The sequence below is a fragment of the Oratosquilla oratoria genome, chromosome 5, assembly GCF_046742065.1.
Source record: "Oratosquilla oratoria isolate Oo_2021 chromosome 5, ASM4674206v1, whole genome shotgun sequence".
Taxonomy (NCBI): Eukaryota; Metazoa; Arthropoda; class Malacostraca; order Stomatopoda; family Squillidae; genus Oratosquilla; species Oratosquilla oratoria.
The window spans coordinates 33,208,065-33,225,226 of NC_134781.1; the positions used below are offsets into that span (position 1 = coordinate 33,208,065).

The following is a 17,162-nucleotide window of genomic DNA, read 5'->3' on the forward strand; positions in this document are numbered from 1 at the left end:
GCGCGTGCGTGTACACACACATACAGACACAGACACACGCACGTACATGCTTACTTGTACATGTTAACACAGACACATACACGCACACACACACACACACGCCACACACACATACGCCACATACACACACATATACATACGCCACACACACACACAATGTGTATACGCCACATACACACACAATGTGTATACGCCACATACACACACATGTATATACGCCACATACACATGCATATACGCCACATACACATGTATATACGCCACATACACATGTATATACACACAAACACATACGCCACAAACGCCACATACATACACCACATACATACGCACGCACACACACACACACATGCACACGCACGCACACACACGTACACATACACACACATACGGTTCTCAGTATTTAATATGGAAAGTCAGCATACGCGGTAATTTCAGGAACCTAACCCCCGCGTTATTTGAGGGACTCCTGTACTTTGTAAAACTGGGTCATGAGTAGCCTATCAGGAAACTGAAGTGAAAAAGTCAATTGTTTAGATCAAAACCCTTATTTTATTGAAATATGCATGATCCATCTCCTGTGTTGAATTGAATATAAGGGTATTTATTCAACAGCTGAAAAATAACTTTTAGAAAGAGACAAACACATCATCAAGAGCAGTTCAGTGCTGACCACTGACATCTAAAGGCATATTCAAAGTCCTGCTTTGGGTGTAGGTGTTTATTACAGACTGGTTATATAGAAGCCGGGGGGTTTGTGCACACTGTCCTACACCCAGAAAAGTTGTCTACCTCCCATTACAGCCATGTGTGACTAAGGTCTTGGGACTACTTGTCTTGGTTTCCAAGGAAAGGCAATTCAAATTTATTTCATGGCCAAATGGAGAAGACAAAATTAACAAATATAGGTTATTTTAATATTGCAAATGTTGCACTTCCACACAAAATAAATAGCATTGAATACACAGGCCAAAATGCTCGGCAGTCAACGTCCACCATGTTAAACCTCAGTCCGGACTAATGTATTCATACAACATAAAGCAGCTCTCTTCTAAAACGGAATGTTACAGATCAAATATTGATGGTTTGCCATAAGGAATAACATTAATAATTACATCTCTTGATGCCAACACTCTGGACATTGCATTAATAATTATGTCATGTACTGCTAGGACTAATAATTTACATGCAAGATATAGTTTTGATTGTTAATAACTAATAGTTCTTTCCTGTTGTCTTCCACCAATTAAAATCCACATTTTGAAGAAGTGATGCAACGGACGTTATGTTTTTCATTTTAATTCATGTACATCTGAACTAATATACAATATACCTATCCTTAAGCAATTTCATGTACTTCATATAAATACAAATTCAATAAGCTCTATATCAAACTATCCATACCCCGATTATTGCATTACTTCCTCAAAAGTGTGCAAATTGCTGGTGTTTGGCCAGTAGTGCATACGACGTGGTTCCTAGTTTCTACGTATTCAGACACAGCAATGGTAGTAGGAAAGGTTTACAGACTTATGTTGGACTCCTTGTACAGTGGTTACAAAAGTGGTGTGAAGTCTTCTATAGGTTCACAAACACTGCATTGCTCTCTGGTAATAAGCTCTCTTAAAAGACAACCACTTTCCAATTGAGTATTGAAGCATTTTGTGAGGTGGAACCCTCGTGCGGACATTCAGCTGCCTTATTGCATGTGTAAAAGGGAGTGTTTTCCACGAGAACAATGAGACCAGTTTCAACACAACAATGTTCTAAGAAGACTTCTTCCAAATTCCATTTACTTTACATCACATTCTCAAACAGATATACAGCTCTTAACTCCTACATGAGCCACATTGACTCTCTTTAGCAGGTGAACAATCCAACCATTGAAATTAATCAAGCAATTTTGTCCCAAAGCGTGGCATACATATCAAAAGTGAATTTTTTTTTTGGTTTGTCTTTCAACAACACTGGGTTGGCATTATTCTCTCCACTAATAGAAGTGACCAGGCTATACATAAGAGGATAGAAAAAATAAAGTACAATAAAAAGAATATTTTCCCCCATTGTTCTCCATAAAACCTTTTCCCAAAAAACTGAATAGATCACAATCTACCTGACCAGTAATTAATGGTCATTATCGGACGAACCTTCACTATCATCAGATTTTAAAACTTAAATTATGTCTGCTGCTTAGAAAAAAACAAAAATAAAAGCCTTGTAAATAACTTGTACCCAAAAACAATGCAATTAATTAGATATCTGCATTCATATACGCTTTGTGTGTAGAAATAGCTATTTTTAGTAGAAGATTCAAGCAAAGCTACAATAATCATTATAACCCTATTAAGTAGTGGATAAGTACAAGTGAGGAACAGGATATATTGTGTGACTGATAGGCTGCAGCAGCAACCTCTCCGTTGCTGAGCACTCACAACATGAACATATTGCTTTTAAGGTTGGCTTTTTAGCATCACTGGTTTTCTTTATCATCTAAACCATTACCCTTTTGCTGTATTCTTGCTATATATACTATTATCATCTTCTAATTGCTTTGTCTACTTCAATTTTTTATTTTACAGTTTATTTAGGGGATACGTCTGCTACAACTGAATGCCCTGAGATATCTAAGGATCACCTGGTAGCACAATTCTTCACCTTATTATATTCTGTTTCTGGTTACTCCATTGTCCATACAAGAGACATTAGAAAGAATACATACATCTGCCTTGTTATACATTTAAAAACCACTAATAAATTACACAGCTAGACAAAAATAGTTCATCACATAAAATCAAATCTTGACTTAACCTACATGTACAAGTACCAGTAGCTACCAAATGTGGAGAACACAAAGAGGTCTTTCCTCCCATACATCGCCTCTCACATGCCAGCAGCAAAACGGTCATCAGAGGGACGTGGTACGAAGATCAGGTTGTCGAGTGCCATGGAAAGATTGTTGTGCAACCTATTGTGTCACTGTGTGTAGCGCTGTGTTTGAATTTAATCATGATGTGGTTGATGATGTCACCACCTGTTACTGCGAACGGCACATGGGGGGGAGGAGGAGGAAGAGGTGGAGGAGAAGGAGGAGGAGGAAGAGTAGGAGGCAAAATATGTATCACAATATACTCTGTACTGCCAAGTAGCTATACAATGGTGCAGCTATACTTTCTTCTTCCGTCCGCAAGTAACAGGGAGAGCGGTTAAAACAGATTGCAGTTTTCAACATCCCTGGGAATTGTGATATTCCTCAATACAATCCCAGTTATTGAAGGCATATTTCATCCTTTTTTTATATATAATAATAAGCTACTCAAAGCTGCAAAACTACAGTGGGACACACTAATTATAGCCATACCAAAGAATATAGGCAGGGTGGGATATGTTGGGGTTCCTTTCAGGGGATCATTGTCTAGATTATGATATGGGCACTTCTTTTCTGAGACTGATGCAACTTCTGTCTTTTTATTTGTATATATATATATATATTTTTTTATATATATCTTTTTTTTTTTTTTTTTTTGCAAGCAATGTAAACTTCCCCATTTTTTGCTTTTGCCCTTTTTTAAGTCTATCCAGCCACCTTACTCACACCTTTCGAGGCATATCTGCTTACACACTGTGAACACCAACCAACACTATTTGTATTGCAGTTGCTATCTATGGCATTTGAGAGGCAGCCTCTTCGTTATTCAAAAACGAGTTTCGGGGGTTTGCCAGTCCCCACTTCCAAGTTGCTCACCCTCAAGAGTTGACCTTGTGATTGCTAGAGTTGATGGTTGGTGCATGTGGTAGATATGGAGGAGGAGATGGTGGTATGAGTGCTGGTGGTTGCACGTAAAACTAGATGGCTCTGGATTCACCCTTACAAATAAATGGTTACATTTTAAGAGTTGAGTCATCCCACTCCAGCTCCTTAGGTTTTCCTTCTTCCTCTTCATCTGACGTATCAAGGTCATCCTGGAAATTGCTTCCATCGTCTGAATCATCATCGTCGTCGTCATCATCATCACGCAATCGCTGGGTTTCAGCCATTTCTAGTTGTTGCTGCTGGTGGTAAAAAAATATTATTAATATCAGAATTTTTAGTAATGAAACAGTAGATACCATTTAACATTTCACCTAATTTGCTACTATACAGTTTTGAAGTTATGTCATTATATTTGTAATTACTTGTTATTATTGATCAAACAATCACTATCTGAACAGAACATAATTATCTCTATATATACACTGATTTCAGAGCACAATTTTCATTCATTTATCAAGAAATGATGAAAGGTCAGTACAACTATCAGTAGATATGGACTAACCTCCATTGGGTTTACTGTTATATTGAGAGATGAATCATCCCAGGCCATCTCAGCATCAGCAACATCGTCTTGGGTGTGACGGGAGTGTGCAGCTCGCACACGAATAACACCCAATACCACCATAAACACCAAGAACCCAACACAAACCACAATAATAATGGTTACAGCATGACCTGCAAACAAACTTGGAATGAGTGGTCTAATTCCAACATTTTTGGCCATATAGGGTTTTGCTGTAGAGGAAGATTAATATTGAATGTAACTCGTTGTTCAGGGGGGGGGGGAGTATTGAAAGGGAAGATGGTGGGGCAGGACAGGGATCCTGAAAGGAAATACAACAAATCTGTTAACATAATTTGTAGTGAGCATTGTTCTAAGGGAATATTAGATAACATTATAGAAAGGGATACCAGGTGGTAAGGGACATGGGAATGCCTAGCATAGGCCTTATGATCTTTTGCAGTCTCCTTCATTTTTATGTTCTTTTGAAAAAGTATATGTATGTGTGGGAATAATATGACCTTTTTACCTACCAAGGAGGTCTCTAGTTAAACTAAAGGTCTGCATGCCTGAACAGTAAACAACTGGTTTTGTATGGGGGCCACTAATACTAATAATCCATTATTACACTTGATAATAACCAATTGAACTGCAACCCTAGACAAACTACAATTCTGAGAAACTATATTTATACTTCACAAATTATAGAAACCTCGAAGTTGTTGCCATTTGACGAAACTGAACTACTACCATTTACTTGTTGCTTCTTATTCTGTGATATAGCATGTACGGTAATTCTGACTCCTTGGAACAAATCATATTTAAACCAATTAAGCAAGCAAGCAAAAGTGCCCCATTATCAAAATAAAGCTAATTTTCATTAGTAACTTGCAACTATAGTAGTGTTTTGAAGAAAAATCTTGAAGTAAAAATAAAACTGAGTTCCTCAAGCATCTTTAGTCTTTTAGATAACAATATATATCCAAACTAAATTTCATCACAGTATACATCACATATCTATCATTACCATCATATAATGCACAATCCAGCTCAATACAGTTATGTTAATGCTAATTTTGAAGGTTAATCCTGTGTACTTTAAGGATTTTCTCTCGTATTCATATTCTGACTGAAATTAGGCAAATGGAAACCATCCACAGTATGGCCATAGGTAACGACTTTGAAGTGCTCTTTTAGATTACTTGCACATTTTAAAGCATTCATTTTCTTCACATGTAGGTCATGATTTTGGGGCTTCTAACAGAAAATCTAGTGACAGTGACAGAAAAATGCTTTCTGTTGGATGTTACAATTTTACACTGGTTAAATTTATTAGTCAAACTAACTTACCCACTCCCATGTATCACAGCAGTATTATCCATGCACAGCCATTCTCCACTCACCAGTATCTTCGGTCTTCTCCCTTCTTTCCTCAGCAGACATCCCCCCTTGCTCAGTGCCCCTTATACCCCACCCATCCATCTCATCCTTGGTCATCCCCTCATGTTCACGAATTCCACCTCTGCCTTCTACCCTTCCTTTACTAATCTTTCTTCACCCATTCTTTCCAAGTGTCTAAACCATCTCAATACTCTTTCATCAACCATATCTCCCATCCCCTCCACCCCTGCTCTCCTCTTCTTCATTTCTCATTTTATCCAACCTTGTAACCCCTACCATACTTCTCGGACATTTCATCTCTTCTCAAACACATTTAAACTCTTCCTCTCTTATGTTCCATGTCTCAGCCTCATACAGTGTTTTCTGCAGAATCACTCCTTCATACAATCTCCTCTTAGCATCTATTCCCAAATGTCTATTTCTCGTTACACTTTAATCCCCCAAGGCACTTACTTGCTTCTCTTAATCTACAATCTACCTCCACCTCCTCTTCCCTTTCCTGCCACATGCAACCCCAGGTATCTAAAGCTATTCATGTCCTCCAGCATATGGTAATGAAAAACCCTGATGCAATATGTTGCAATGGGTAAAAGGTGACACAAATTAGAGAAGACACTCCAGAAAGATCAGTCTTCCTAGTTATCGGAGAACCCAATAGGACTTGTTCAGTCAATGAATCCATTGCCCCAGGTCTCTTCCTGAGTACCTGGATATGGTCACAAGTTCCCCATTAAATCACTCAAAAAATATTTGGTGCTATTGTCTATTAAGAGTGAGAGAAGAGTAATGTAGAATGAGGTGTTGTGTTTATGTAGCCAGGCCAGTTCTGTCATTTCTTCATCCATTTACGACCATTATCCATTCAATCCTGTCTTCTGCACACTTTCCCATGCTCAACACTTTCCTCTTGCATCCAATAACATCTTCAGCCCATCCATCCACCCCATTAAAGGTCTGCCTCCCTCCCCCTACTTTACTTCATCCAGATCTACTTTCCAAGCCAAGAAGAGGGGAGGTGTGGTGAATGGGAGTGGAGTATGTGGGAATGAAATGGGAGGGAATGGATTTATGCCTTTGGTATATGTAGTTCTACTTTCCACATGCTAGCCTTTCCATACTCATTCTCTCCATATGTCCAAACTATTTCTGTGATCTATGATTTACCCTCTTTGACAGCTATTTTCCACCCCTGGTCTCTAACTCGCTTCCATATTTCTCACTTTATTTATTCTCAAATTCCTATGCTACTTCTCATATGTATTTAAGCTTTTCCTCTCCTCTTTAAAACTGTCTCTGTTCCATACCATACTGTGGGCACAATTCATTCCTTGTACTGCCTTCTCTTTGGATCCATCCCCCAGATATCTATTCATCATAACACTTCACTCCCTCCCAGACATTTACTTGCTTCCTTTACTTATGTCACCCTGAATATTGAAAATGCTATCATTCCTGGCTTCCACCCTTTAAATACCTCCAACCCACCACCTTTACACCTTGCACATCTTACTTTAACCACAAATTTGATTTGGGGGGAGGGGGATCTTAGAAACCAATGACATTAGAGAATAAGTTGTAGACAGTCCTTGCACCAAAATATTTTCATAGATTTTCAAAATAATTCTATATACCATGAGCTTTTCCCCTTATAAGGGAGGTAGCCAAGTCAAAGGCATGTACCTACTCCCATCCATTCTACAACCCTCTCCCCCCCTCTCATCATAGCTCCTCATGGATATGTGAATATTCTGACACAACCTAAAGGGATTTCTTCCCATCTTCAGTGTTACTGCATAAATTTTTTGTGGATTGAGTGAACCAGCCTTGCTGCATTGGTTCTGAACCAGGGCAATGGGTGAGATGCAGGGATGACATGTTATCCAGGAGGGGCTAAGATGAGAGGGAGGGAGGAAAGGGTGGTGAATGGGGGTGGAATGGGTGGGAGTGGAATTATGCCTTTTGACTTTGGCTACCTCCCTTGTAAGGGGAAAAAACCTTTGGTATATGGTTCCCACCACTCCCAATTCAACTTGCAAGTAAATTCTCCTAACAGGATTATCTTGTAAATTTGTTCAATAATTTTCCTACGAAGAAGTGAGATGTAATTTTTTAATATTCAGCTTTATTAGAAATCACCTGGCAGTCTCTCTCTCTCTAACACACACACACACATTCATATAAACACATATCTAATACTAATCTTTGGATTTTGTGCCATATAGTCTTTGCTTCCTATTACTAGAATTTTTTATTCAATTCAAATTCTAAAACAAGTATCAATTTTATTCCCTACACCACTAAGCAGTTTACTATCCCATCCGACTAAAAGCTTTTAAAGAGAAGCTGAAATCCTTTTCTAAAGTGGCTACGCTCAACAGAGACTAAGGTGATGTTGGCGACGGGCTCATCTTGGTGCAAAGGAATAAAGACAGAATGTTTCCATTTCAGCTACAAATAGAGAAAATGCAACAATGACCCTTTGAACTAAATGAGCAGTGCTTTAAAACATATGTATAGGGGAACAACTTCCTCAGTAGCATTTAAGGAACACGATTAAACTAGCTAAAAGGAGTAATAACATTTCTTTTAACAGGTGGTGTGTTGGTGCCAGCTGAATTGTGAACAGGTGGAATGAAAAAAAAAAAAAAAAATAGCTTTCCGAGGTGCATCATGTACAAGTGCTATCGCTTGACTCACCAAGAGCAAGTGCGGCCGCCTGTGTCCAGCTGCCCCCAAACAAGTCTGCAGGACCAGTCAAAACAGGGTAAACCCTATATCCACCCCTCACCCTATTGACCCACTATGTGTGACTACGGGGTTTTAGGCCCATACTATGCGCTACTATCTACGACCTAATGGACTAGGAAAAAAAAAAAATGTATATTTAAATGAAAAATGTATGAGTCTGAATTCTATATTCACCATAAAAATGTCTAACAGGATCATTTCCTTAATTTTAGTAATATTAACAATCTTAAAAAACTCCTAACCTTATAATAAATTCCTAATAAAGTAAATTCACAATATAATTGTATAAAAAAAAATAAAAATAAAAGTTGTGGTGTTCCATGCACAAAATTGCGGCTTCCATACAAAAATAGTCTGGGAAAAAAAAAAAGAGGAATTCCACATGAACTATCATGTGAATGAATTTCATTCTCATCAAAAAGCAGATTGATAATCTGCCAACAGACAGCACCTATATATATATATATATATATATATATGATCATTTTTATGACAGTCGCATGTAGGATTAGAACCCACTGCTTTCAACCACAAATAAGATTACCTTCACAGAGCCTTAACCCACTACACCAGTCTCTGTGAAAGTAATCTTACGGGTGGCCGAAAGTAGTGGGTTCAAATCCTTCATGCGACCGTTATAAAAATGATCAGATTGATGTCGCTGTCACTAGTGAATTTCTCTCATATATATAAAGTCCATAAAACAGTACAGTTTCTTCTCACAAGTGATTTACAGGTCAACCTGGAATCCATGACAATATACTTCTTGGCTGCAGGTCCAAAGAACCAAAGCTGAAGATATTGATTCCATATATGAGAATTCAATATTGTCTATATACCAAAGGCTTTTTCACCCTTACAAGGTAGGTAACCAAACAGAAAAAGGCATAAAAACCATTCCCACCCATTCCATTCCTAATCTTGGCACCTCCTGGATGATGGGTCATCCCTGCATCTTGTCCACTGCCCTGGGTCAAAAGCAGTGTCGCAAGACACAGCACATCCACAGCAAGGCTGCTTCATTAAATCGGCAACCCCCCCCCTCTCCGTCCCCTAATGCAGAAAAGGAGAAGACAGGGAGAAATCCCTTTGAGCTGCATCAAATTTTTCTCACACATATTACCATCATCCATATACAACCATTCTCCATTCACCCGTCTTCTGTCCTCTCCCGTCCTTCCTCAACAGACATTCCCCTCTTTTGTAATGCCCCTTTCACCCCATCCATCCATCTCACCCTAGGTCACCCCCTCATGTTCACTCCCTCCACATCAGCCTTTCATACTTCTTTTACTAGTCTCTCTTCACTCATTCTTTCCAGGTGTCCAAACCATCCCAATACTCTTTCATCCACCCTATCTCCCAGCTCCCTTTCCACCCCCATTCTCCTCCTCACCTCCTTATTTCTCACTCTATCCAGCCTAGTAACCCCTATCATACTTCTCAGACACCTCATCTCAAACACATTCAAACTCCTATCTTCCTCTCTTATGTTCCATGTTTCTGCCCCATACAGTGCTGTTGGCACAATCACTCCTTCATACAATCCTCTTAGCATCCATTCCCAAATGTCTATTCCTCATTACACTTTTCAATCCACCAAGGCATTTACCAAGGCTTTTTCCCCCTTACAAGGGAGGTAGCCAAAAAGGAAAAGGCATAAAATCATTCCCACCCATTCCATCCCTGAATACACTCCACACCCCTCCACCCTCCCTCTCATCTTAGCACCTCCTGGATGACAGGTCATCCCTGCACCTTATCCACTGCCCTGGGTCAGAAGCAGTGTCGCAAGACACAGCACATCCACAGCAAGGCCGCTTCATTAAATCAGCGACCCCCCCTCTCCGTCCCTTACTTTTACCCACATTTATCTTCAGCTTTCTTCTTTCACACACTCTCCCAAACTCTGTCACCAACTTCCTCAATCCCTCCTCTGATCCTGCCACAAGCGCAGTGGCGTTCGCAAACAACAGCTGGCTCACCTCCCACTTTTCTCCATTTTCTTTATCCATCTCCAATCCCTGACCCACCACTCTTGCATTTACCTCTCACACCACCCCATCCATGTACAAATTGAACCTAGACAAAATCTGGAAATAGACTCAAAAGTGGGAAGTGAACTTCAATATCAAGAAGTGTAGTATAATGGAGTTTGGAAAAAGTAAAAATAGAATATCAAGAAATTATAAAATTGGTGAGGAAGTCAAGTGAACTCAGAAAGAGACCTTGGAGTAATAATCAGCAAAGACATGACACCAGACAAACATATCAATAAAATAAACTGGAGTACACAGCAACACTATGGACACCCAGTACTAAAAAGAATATAAAAAAATTAGAAAGAATACAATGAGCAAGGACAAAGTTGGTACCAACTCTCTCCAAATTAACATACAAAGATTATCCAAATTGGAACTACCAACTCTGGAACAAAGAGAAAGAGATCTGCTAACTATTTATAGAATCATAAAAAGAATGGAAATCCTAGATAGGGATGATTTATCAAAATGGAAAAGCAAGAGGACACAAAAAGGATAATAGAAGAGATCTAGAGAGAGAGCTAGAGAGCTAGAGCTTCCCACATAGAGTACTGGATACTTGGAATAAATAAGATAAAGAAACAGTGTGTGCAAACACTATTCAAGATTTTAAGAAAAAAAATTATGCTGAAAGTTACAAAGACCACCATGAGCATAGCTCCCTAACCGTATAATACAACTAGGTAAATACATATACCAAGGGCTTTTTTTCCCCCTTACAAGGGAGATAGTCAAAGTCAAAGGCATAAATCCACTTCCACCCATTTTATCCCCATACACTCCACTCCCATTCACCATCCCTCCCTCCCTCTTTTCTTGGTTCCTCCTGGATGATGAGTCATCCCTGCATCTCGCCCACTAACCTGAGGCAGAAGCAATGCAGCAAGGCCACTTCATTTGATTGGCAACCCCTCCCCCTCCGCCCCCTCATGTAGAAAAAGAGAAGACAAGGAGAAATCCCTTCGGGCTGTGCCAAAATATCATTCACACATACTCCCTAACCCCACCCCACTCCCTTCCATGCATCACAGCATCATCCACACACAACCATTTCCCATTTACCTCTATCTTCTGTCTTCTCCCTTCCTTCCTTAACGGACACCCCCCTTTCCCATATATGGGGAAGAAACCCTTAGTATATAGATTTGCTTTTTCATATTCATAGAATGAAATTTAAATACTTCAAGCATATGTCAATTGAAATTCTAATTTGGAACTGTGTAATGATAATTAATTTACAGGAGATAGTGGTGGTAGAGGGGGGGGGGAGTAAGGCAAGCTGACAAGAGCCATCTTTTTTTTTAATAGTCGTCAATCACTCATCCAATTCCTTATAAAATAATACATTCCTGTAGATAATCTAACTTCAGGACAAAACCTACCTAATTTCTAATATTCAGCCTTACTTCTTGTGATGAATAGTGTTCTAATGCTATTAGCACATAATTATCATACATTACTTAATGTAGCATAATGAAGTTTTAGAATAGTTTCATGTCAGTCAGTTCCAATATATATCGGTTTAAAGATGGTGTCAAGCCCTCCATGTGGAGTTGTGGGTATTGACAAATTTTGAAGATGGGGGGGCAGGGAGCCAATTCTCTCTGATGTCCATCTTACAGGACCATTACTTACAAGTACCCAATACAAGCCCCAGCAGCATATAAACAATAAGGAACTGACACTTCAGGTTAAGGGGGTACGCGACACCTGGAGGTCATTTTCTAAAATATTTAGAGTAAAGAGCTGAAACTTCTCAGGTAAATAGGTATCCATATTGCTTACATTTTAGGTGAAGCAGAATGATGTATGTACACATGTACATATGTACACATGTACACATGTACGTATACTAGTAGCGACATTTAAAAGTGCACAGCACCATAATACGTGGACCAATTTGTTTTATATTTTGGCTATGATTAGTCAGTAGACACACCTAGGGCCGGTCATTGAGTAATTGAACAATTTCCTTTATACTTTTGCATACAGGCATTTCAATTTTAATGGCTGGCAAAAATCGTGAAAAATAATTTTTTTTTGCTCTTGTTTCCATTATTACTCCGAACTCTTTCATCCTATTCAAAATATTCGAACGATCGGCCCTAGCAGTTATTAAAAGTAATATTCCCTGTAAGTTTCATTTAAATCTAATGTATATTAGATTTTTTATGATTAAAAAAAAGTAGAAAAATATCGAACGGAGATATGGCAACTTGAAATATGAATATATCTGTAACTTGCTTATAGTTTCACCAATTTGACTGATTTTTTCATGGCTTAATTCATATTATATAATAAGTAAGTACAGTAAAAATTATCAACATATTTTAATTATAAGTACTTTAAATACTGAAAAACTAAAGTATAAGTATGTCACAGTAGTGACAACGCACAGACGACAACATCATATAATTTGCTTTTTTGCACCTTCGGCGGTTTCTTCATATGAAACCTCTCTGCTGGGGGTCTTCAGGGTATCTAAATCATTGGAAAGAGGTTTATTTTCCAGTAGTGGGCACCTTCTCTTTCCTCATCAGATTCCCCTCGCCAATCTATGTTGGTAGGGCACCCCCTCCAGCATCATATGATGTCCCTTCTTCTTTCTTCTTCCTGTATAGCCTTGATCTTTTTCCTCTTGCTTTCTTCTTTGGATTTAATCTTCCTCTTTGAATTGTTTAGTCTAATGTTGTCCTTTACCTCTGTCACCGTCACAGAGGTGCAGGTGAGGGCGGTGGTGGAGTGAGAGGTGGTGAGATCTTTAGTCGTCTTTGACTGCTTGCCATCTTTAACTGCTGTTTTTTGTCATTGTGATGTTCTTTTGTTCTTTTTGCTACCCATGATGACTGTACTAAAGAGTAATATGTACTAGCTAAAGTAATAGATTGCAATGAGAGCTCATGAGACATGCGTACTTCCCTTTTCAGAGTTAGCCGGTAACTAACGCTTAGTTTCGCACAAAGTTGGCGAAATATTCTCCCTCCACCTTCCTCCCTTCCCCTCCACAATCGTATTGGCCGTTGATACACTGGGCGAGTGTAAATTCAATCAAATTTCAACGTTATTCGCTGCGCCTGAAGGTCCTAAGTGGCACGCCTCCTTCTAGTGTGGGTTGCGCCTTTAAATCTGTCCCTTTAATCCTCACCCAGGACCTTTAAATTGCGCGCGGCTGGAAAATTATTTGTCGGGATTTATTTCTAAGTGGTATACGAACATTTTGAACACAGTTTTGAAAAATGCCATATCTTGACCAAATTCACCCCCCCAGGTGTCGCGTACCCCCTTAAGTAATGAGAAATTACATGAACAATTATAGTAATTACACAGATCTAGTCATTTGATTTACATTATTTGTAAGAACGGTATGGTGAAATTACACCAACCCTACCCATCCAACATTTTTTTTTTTTTTTCCCCTTTCTTGTAGGCACCATGCAAAGTAAGTTATCATCCTTAATCCCTGAATAATTTAAACCTACGAGTCCCACCTTACCTGCACTGTTAATAACCCCATCAACACGTTAGAGGTGAAGTAAACATCATTCTCCCCAACATTTTTTTCCTCCCTTACAAAGTTGATTAGATTAGCCCCTCCCTTGTAGACAACACAGCAGGTTAACCATCCTACATGCTTGAAAATTTTGAAGCAACAAGTCCTGCCTTACCTGCACTGTTAACGGCAACCCCATCAACCACATTAGATGTGAAGTAGACATCATTGACAGTGTGCGGTGACTTGAGCTCCACATGGTGGGCACTCATCTTGGCATGAGCTGGAGCTGGTGTGATGTGGTGGTGATGCTCAACTGCTGCTGCCGGGGACTGGCTGTCTTGCTGTACCTCATTAACAAGTGTGTCTCCTTGATAGGAACCTTGGCTGGCTTTGTCTACACTGAGTTGTGGGTGGATTACTGTTACCTAGAATGAAATAATAAATTACATGCAAGGGATGAATCTTTTTTTTTAATTAATTTCAACTTTTGCTAGTGATGCATAGGGAGTATGTATGAATGATATTTTGATGAAGCCTAAAGGGATTTCTTCCTGTCTTCTCTTTTCTGCATGAGGGGATGGAGAGAATACTCCCAAAATAAGTTTAATGTATGAGAAATTATTTTAATGCAGGAAATTTACCAAGACATAATATCAAAGATTATGGTGCTTGCTATAAAGAAATATGGTAGCAAACAGGTTTTGCTATTGTTGTTGTTGTTGCTGTTGTCATTCCTTGGACTATCTGGCTGAGTAGCCCCATCTCCCTAAGGAATGCCACAACTGGAATGGGGTTTTCCCATGATTCCTCTATAGAGTGTATATTGTGTTGTTGGTGTCTGTAATTATGTACAATGCAGTCTTCCATAATGCATTGTATAGTATGGGGTGAAGTGCTGCATCCTGGACAATCATTTGCAATGTGGTCATCCAGCCTCTTCTGGTAGCTCAAAAGGGCTGGGTGGTTGCCGCACTGCAGTTTGGCCAGGTGGCCTTTGTCCTTTCAGCTTTCAGGGGAGACAGGATTCAAAGGGATGGATATCAGGTCTGGCATGCAGCAATGTGGTCTTCCTGTTTGTTGATTGACCAGTGAGCGATATGATCATGGATATGTTTCTGGAGCCTGGTGTCTTGTGGTTGTGAAGGAAGATAATGGAGTATTTCTGTGTGATATAGGTATTCTAGCAGCTCCTATTCAGTTATAAGGTAAACCCTATAGAGGCCTTAGATCTAACAAATTTGACTAATTTTCCTCTCCTTTTTTACTGACCATTGTGGGGCTACAGATTTTTGGTTAGTGAAATACAAGGCAACAATTATTATCATTTGAGCTTGGATTCACCCTATAGTTGAATAACATTCTCTAATATTATCCCACATGAAAAAATTCTAAATGAGCTGTATTCATGGGGTTGAACATTATCAAAATTATAGAAAATGTATATCCACAGCTTGACGAGGGAAAAAAATATATAATAATAACAACCCACAACTAATGATAGAAAAGGAACTTACAGTCTGTACATATTCATTGCTTGTGAATCTTCCTGCTAGTTCTGAGCATGTAAGTTTGAAGGCTCGGTTGAGATAATAGGCAGGCTTTCGGTTGGCATAGTGAATTTGTCGCAGCACAGTCTGGTAATGTGCAGTTGTGTCAGCACCTGATAGGGTTACTCCTTGACGTGTCACTGAAGCAGCCAGACCCAGCTCTGCGATCAGATTGTCAGGTAGCACCAATGTCTCATGGTCTGGATTGAGGGGTGGGTAGACGGACACAATGCACTCATCCATCTGTCCACCAGGACTTGGTGCAGCTTCTTCTGCTGCTATTGAAAGGTATACACCTACATCTGGGAAGACACGCAGCCCCATGCGGAATGAATCATACTCTTCGGCAAAGTTGGTTGTTCCATTGATTTCGATGCTAGGCTGGTGTGGCTGGAGAACCAACAAAAAGCTCTCGGTCGTGGGGACTTTGAGAGCTTTGCCAGAGTCACACCTGAAAGAATTTGGGATTGTAGAAAAAATATATGTAATCTAGATAATGTTATTTATCTATTATTGAGGGTATCATAAATGTTAAGAGAAAAAATAAAAGTATTATATGGCATCTGTAAAAACATAAAGCAAGACTTCTTCACATTATAAGTAGCCAAGTTGAAGCATGCAACCACCCCACACCTGACTAAAAACCCATTCATTGTCCACTTATGGATGAAAGATCATCCATTCCTCACCCCATTGCTTGGCTCAGAGACAATGTGGTTACACACATAATTTCCTGACATCCAGAGCTAGTTTCTCCACATAATTTCATTATACAGTGATCACCAACCTTCATTCACTTGGAGAGAGGAGAGAAAAAAAAAAAAATTGATTTGGATAGTCATTTCCTTATCCATTTATACCTTCCATTCAATCTTTTTATTTGACATCTAATTTGTATCTAATATATACATATACCAAGAGCTTTTTCTCCCTTACAAGGGAGGTATCCTAAGTCTAAGGCATAAACCCACTCCCACCCACTTCATCCCCACATACCCCACTTTCATTCACCACCCCTCCCTCCTTCTTTTCTTGGCTCCTCCTGGATGACGGGTCATCCCTGTATCTCACCCACTGCCTTAGGTCAGAAGCAATGCAGCGAGACAGTTTATCCACATCAAGGGCACTTCATTTAATTGGTGACTCCCCTCTCCGTCTCCTCATGCAGAAAAAGAGAGGTCTTTCCTTCAAGTTCACTCCATCCACACTCTTTCTGCTAGTCATCACTCTCTACTTCAGCTGCAAATTTATCACTCTATCCCACCTTCGCAACCCTTACCATACTTCTGAAACACTTTATCTCAAACATATTTTGACCCTTCCTATCTACTGCATTTGTATACCCAAACCATCTCTGTTCCATGTAGTGTCATAGGCATAATCACTTCTTTGTACTCTGCATTCATCCCCAGACACCTATTCTCATATTTTTCATTGACAACCTCACCCACTACAACTGCAACTGTCCCTCCATTATTGCTGTCCCCTTTTCTTGTTACCATCCTGTACGACTTCTCTGAATATTCATTTTCTTATTTTGCCAAACCTTGTGGTGGGGGAAAAGAATACTGCCACCAAGTATTCCCACTTGGGTCATAAAAGATGAAAAACTTAGAGG

General features: G+C 39.4%; 1 protein-coding gene across 5 annotated transcripts in view; it reads right to left on the minus strand.

Annotated features, from left to right (window-relative positions):
• Positions 1–706: 706 nt before the first annotated feature.
• The window catches only part of Cals (calsyntenin 1), a 569,423-nt gene continuing 552,967 nt past the window's right edge, over positions 707–17,162 (minus strand). For 3 of the 5 annotated variants that reach the window (XM_076185134.1, XM_076185133.1, XM_076185131.1), the window contains 4 exons: positions 15,512–15,995; positions 14,170–14,422; positions 4,314–4,486; positions 707–4,050 (listed from right to left, as the gene is read on the minus strand). In XM_076185134.1, the coding sequence (XP_076041249.1) occupies positions 3,880–4,050; positions 4,314–4,486; positions 14,170–14,422; positions 15,512–15,995 (1,081 nt within the window). In that variant the 3' untranslated portion in view covers positions 707–3,879. Of the gene's footprint in view, positions 4,051–4,313; positions 4,487–8,367; positions 8,457–14,169; positions 14,423–15,511; positions 15,996–17,162 lie in introns of those variants that run through there. The other 2 variants (XM_076185132.1, XM_076185135.1) reach the window with 2 other exon arrangements.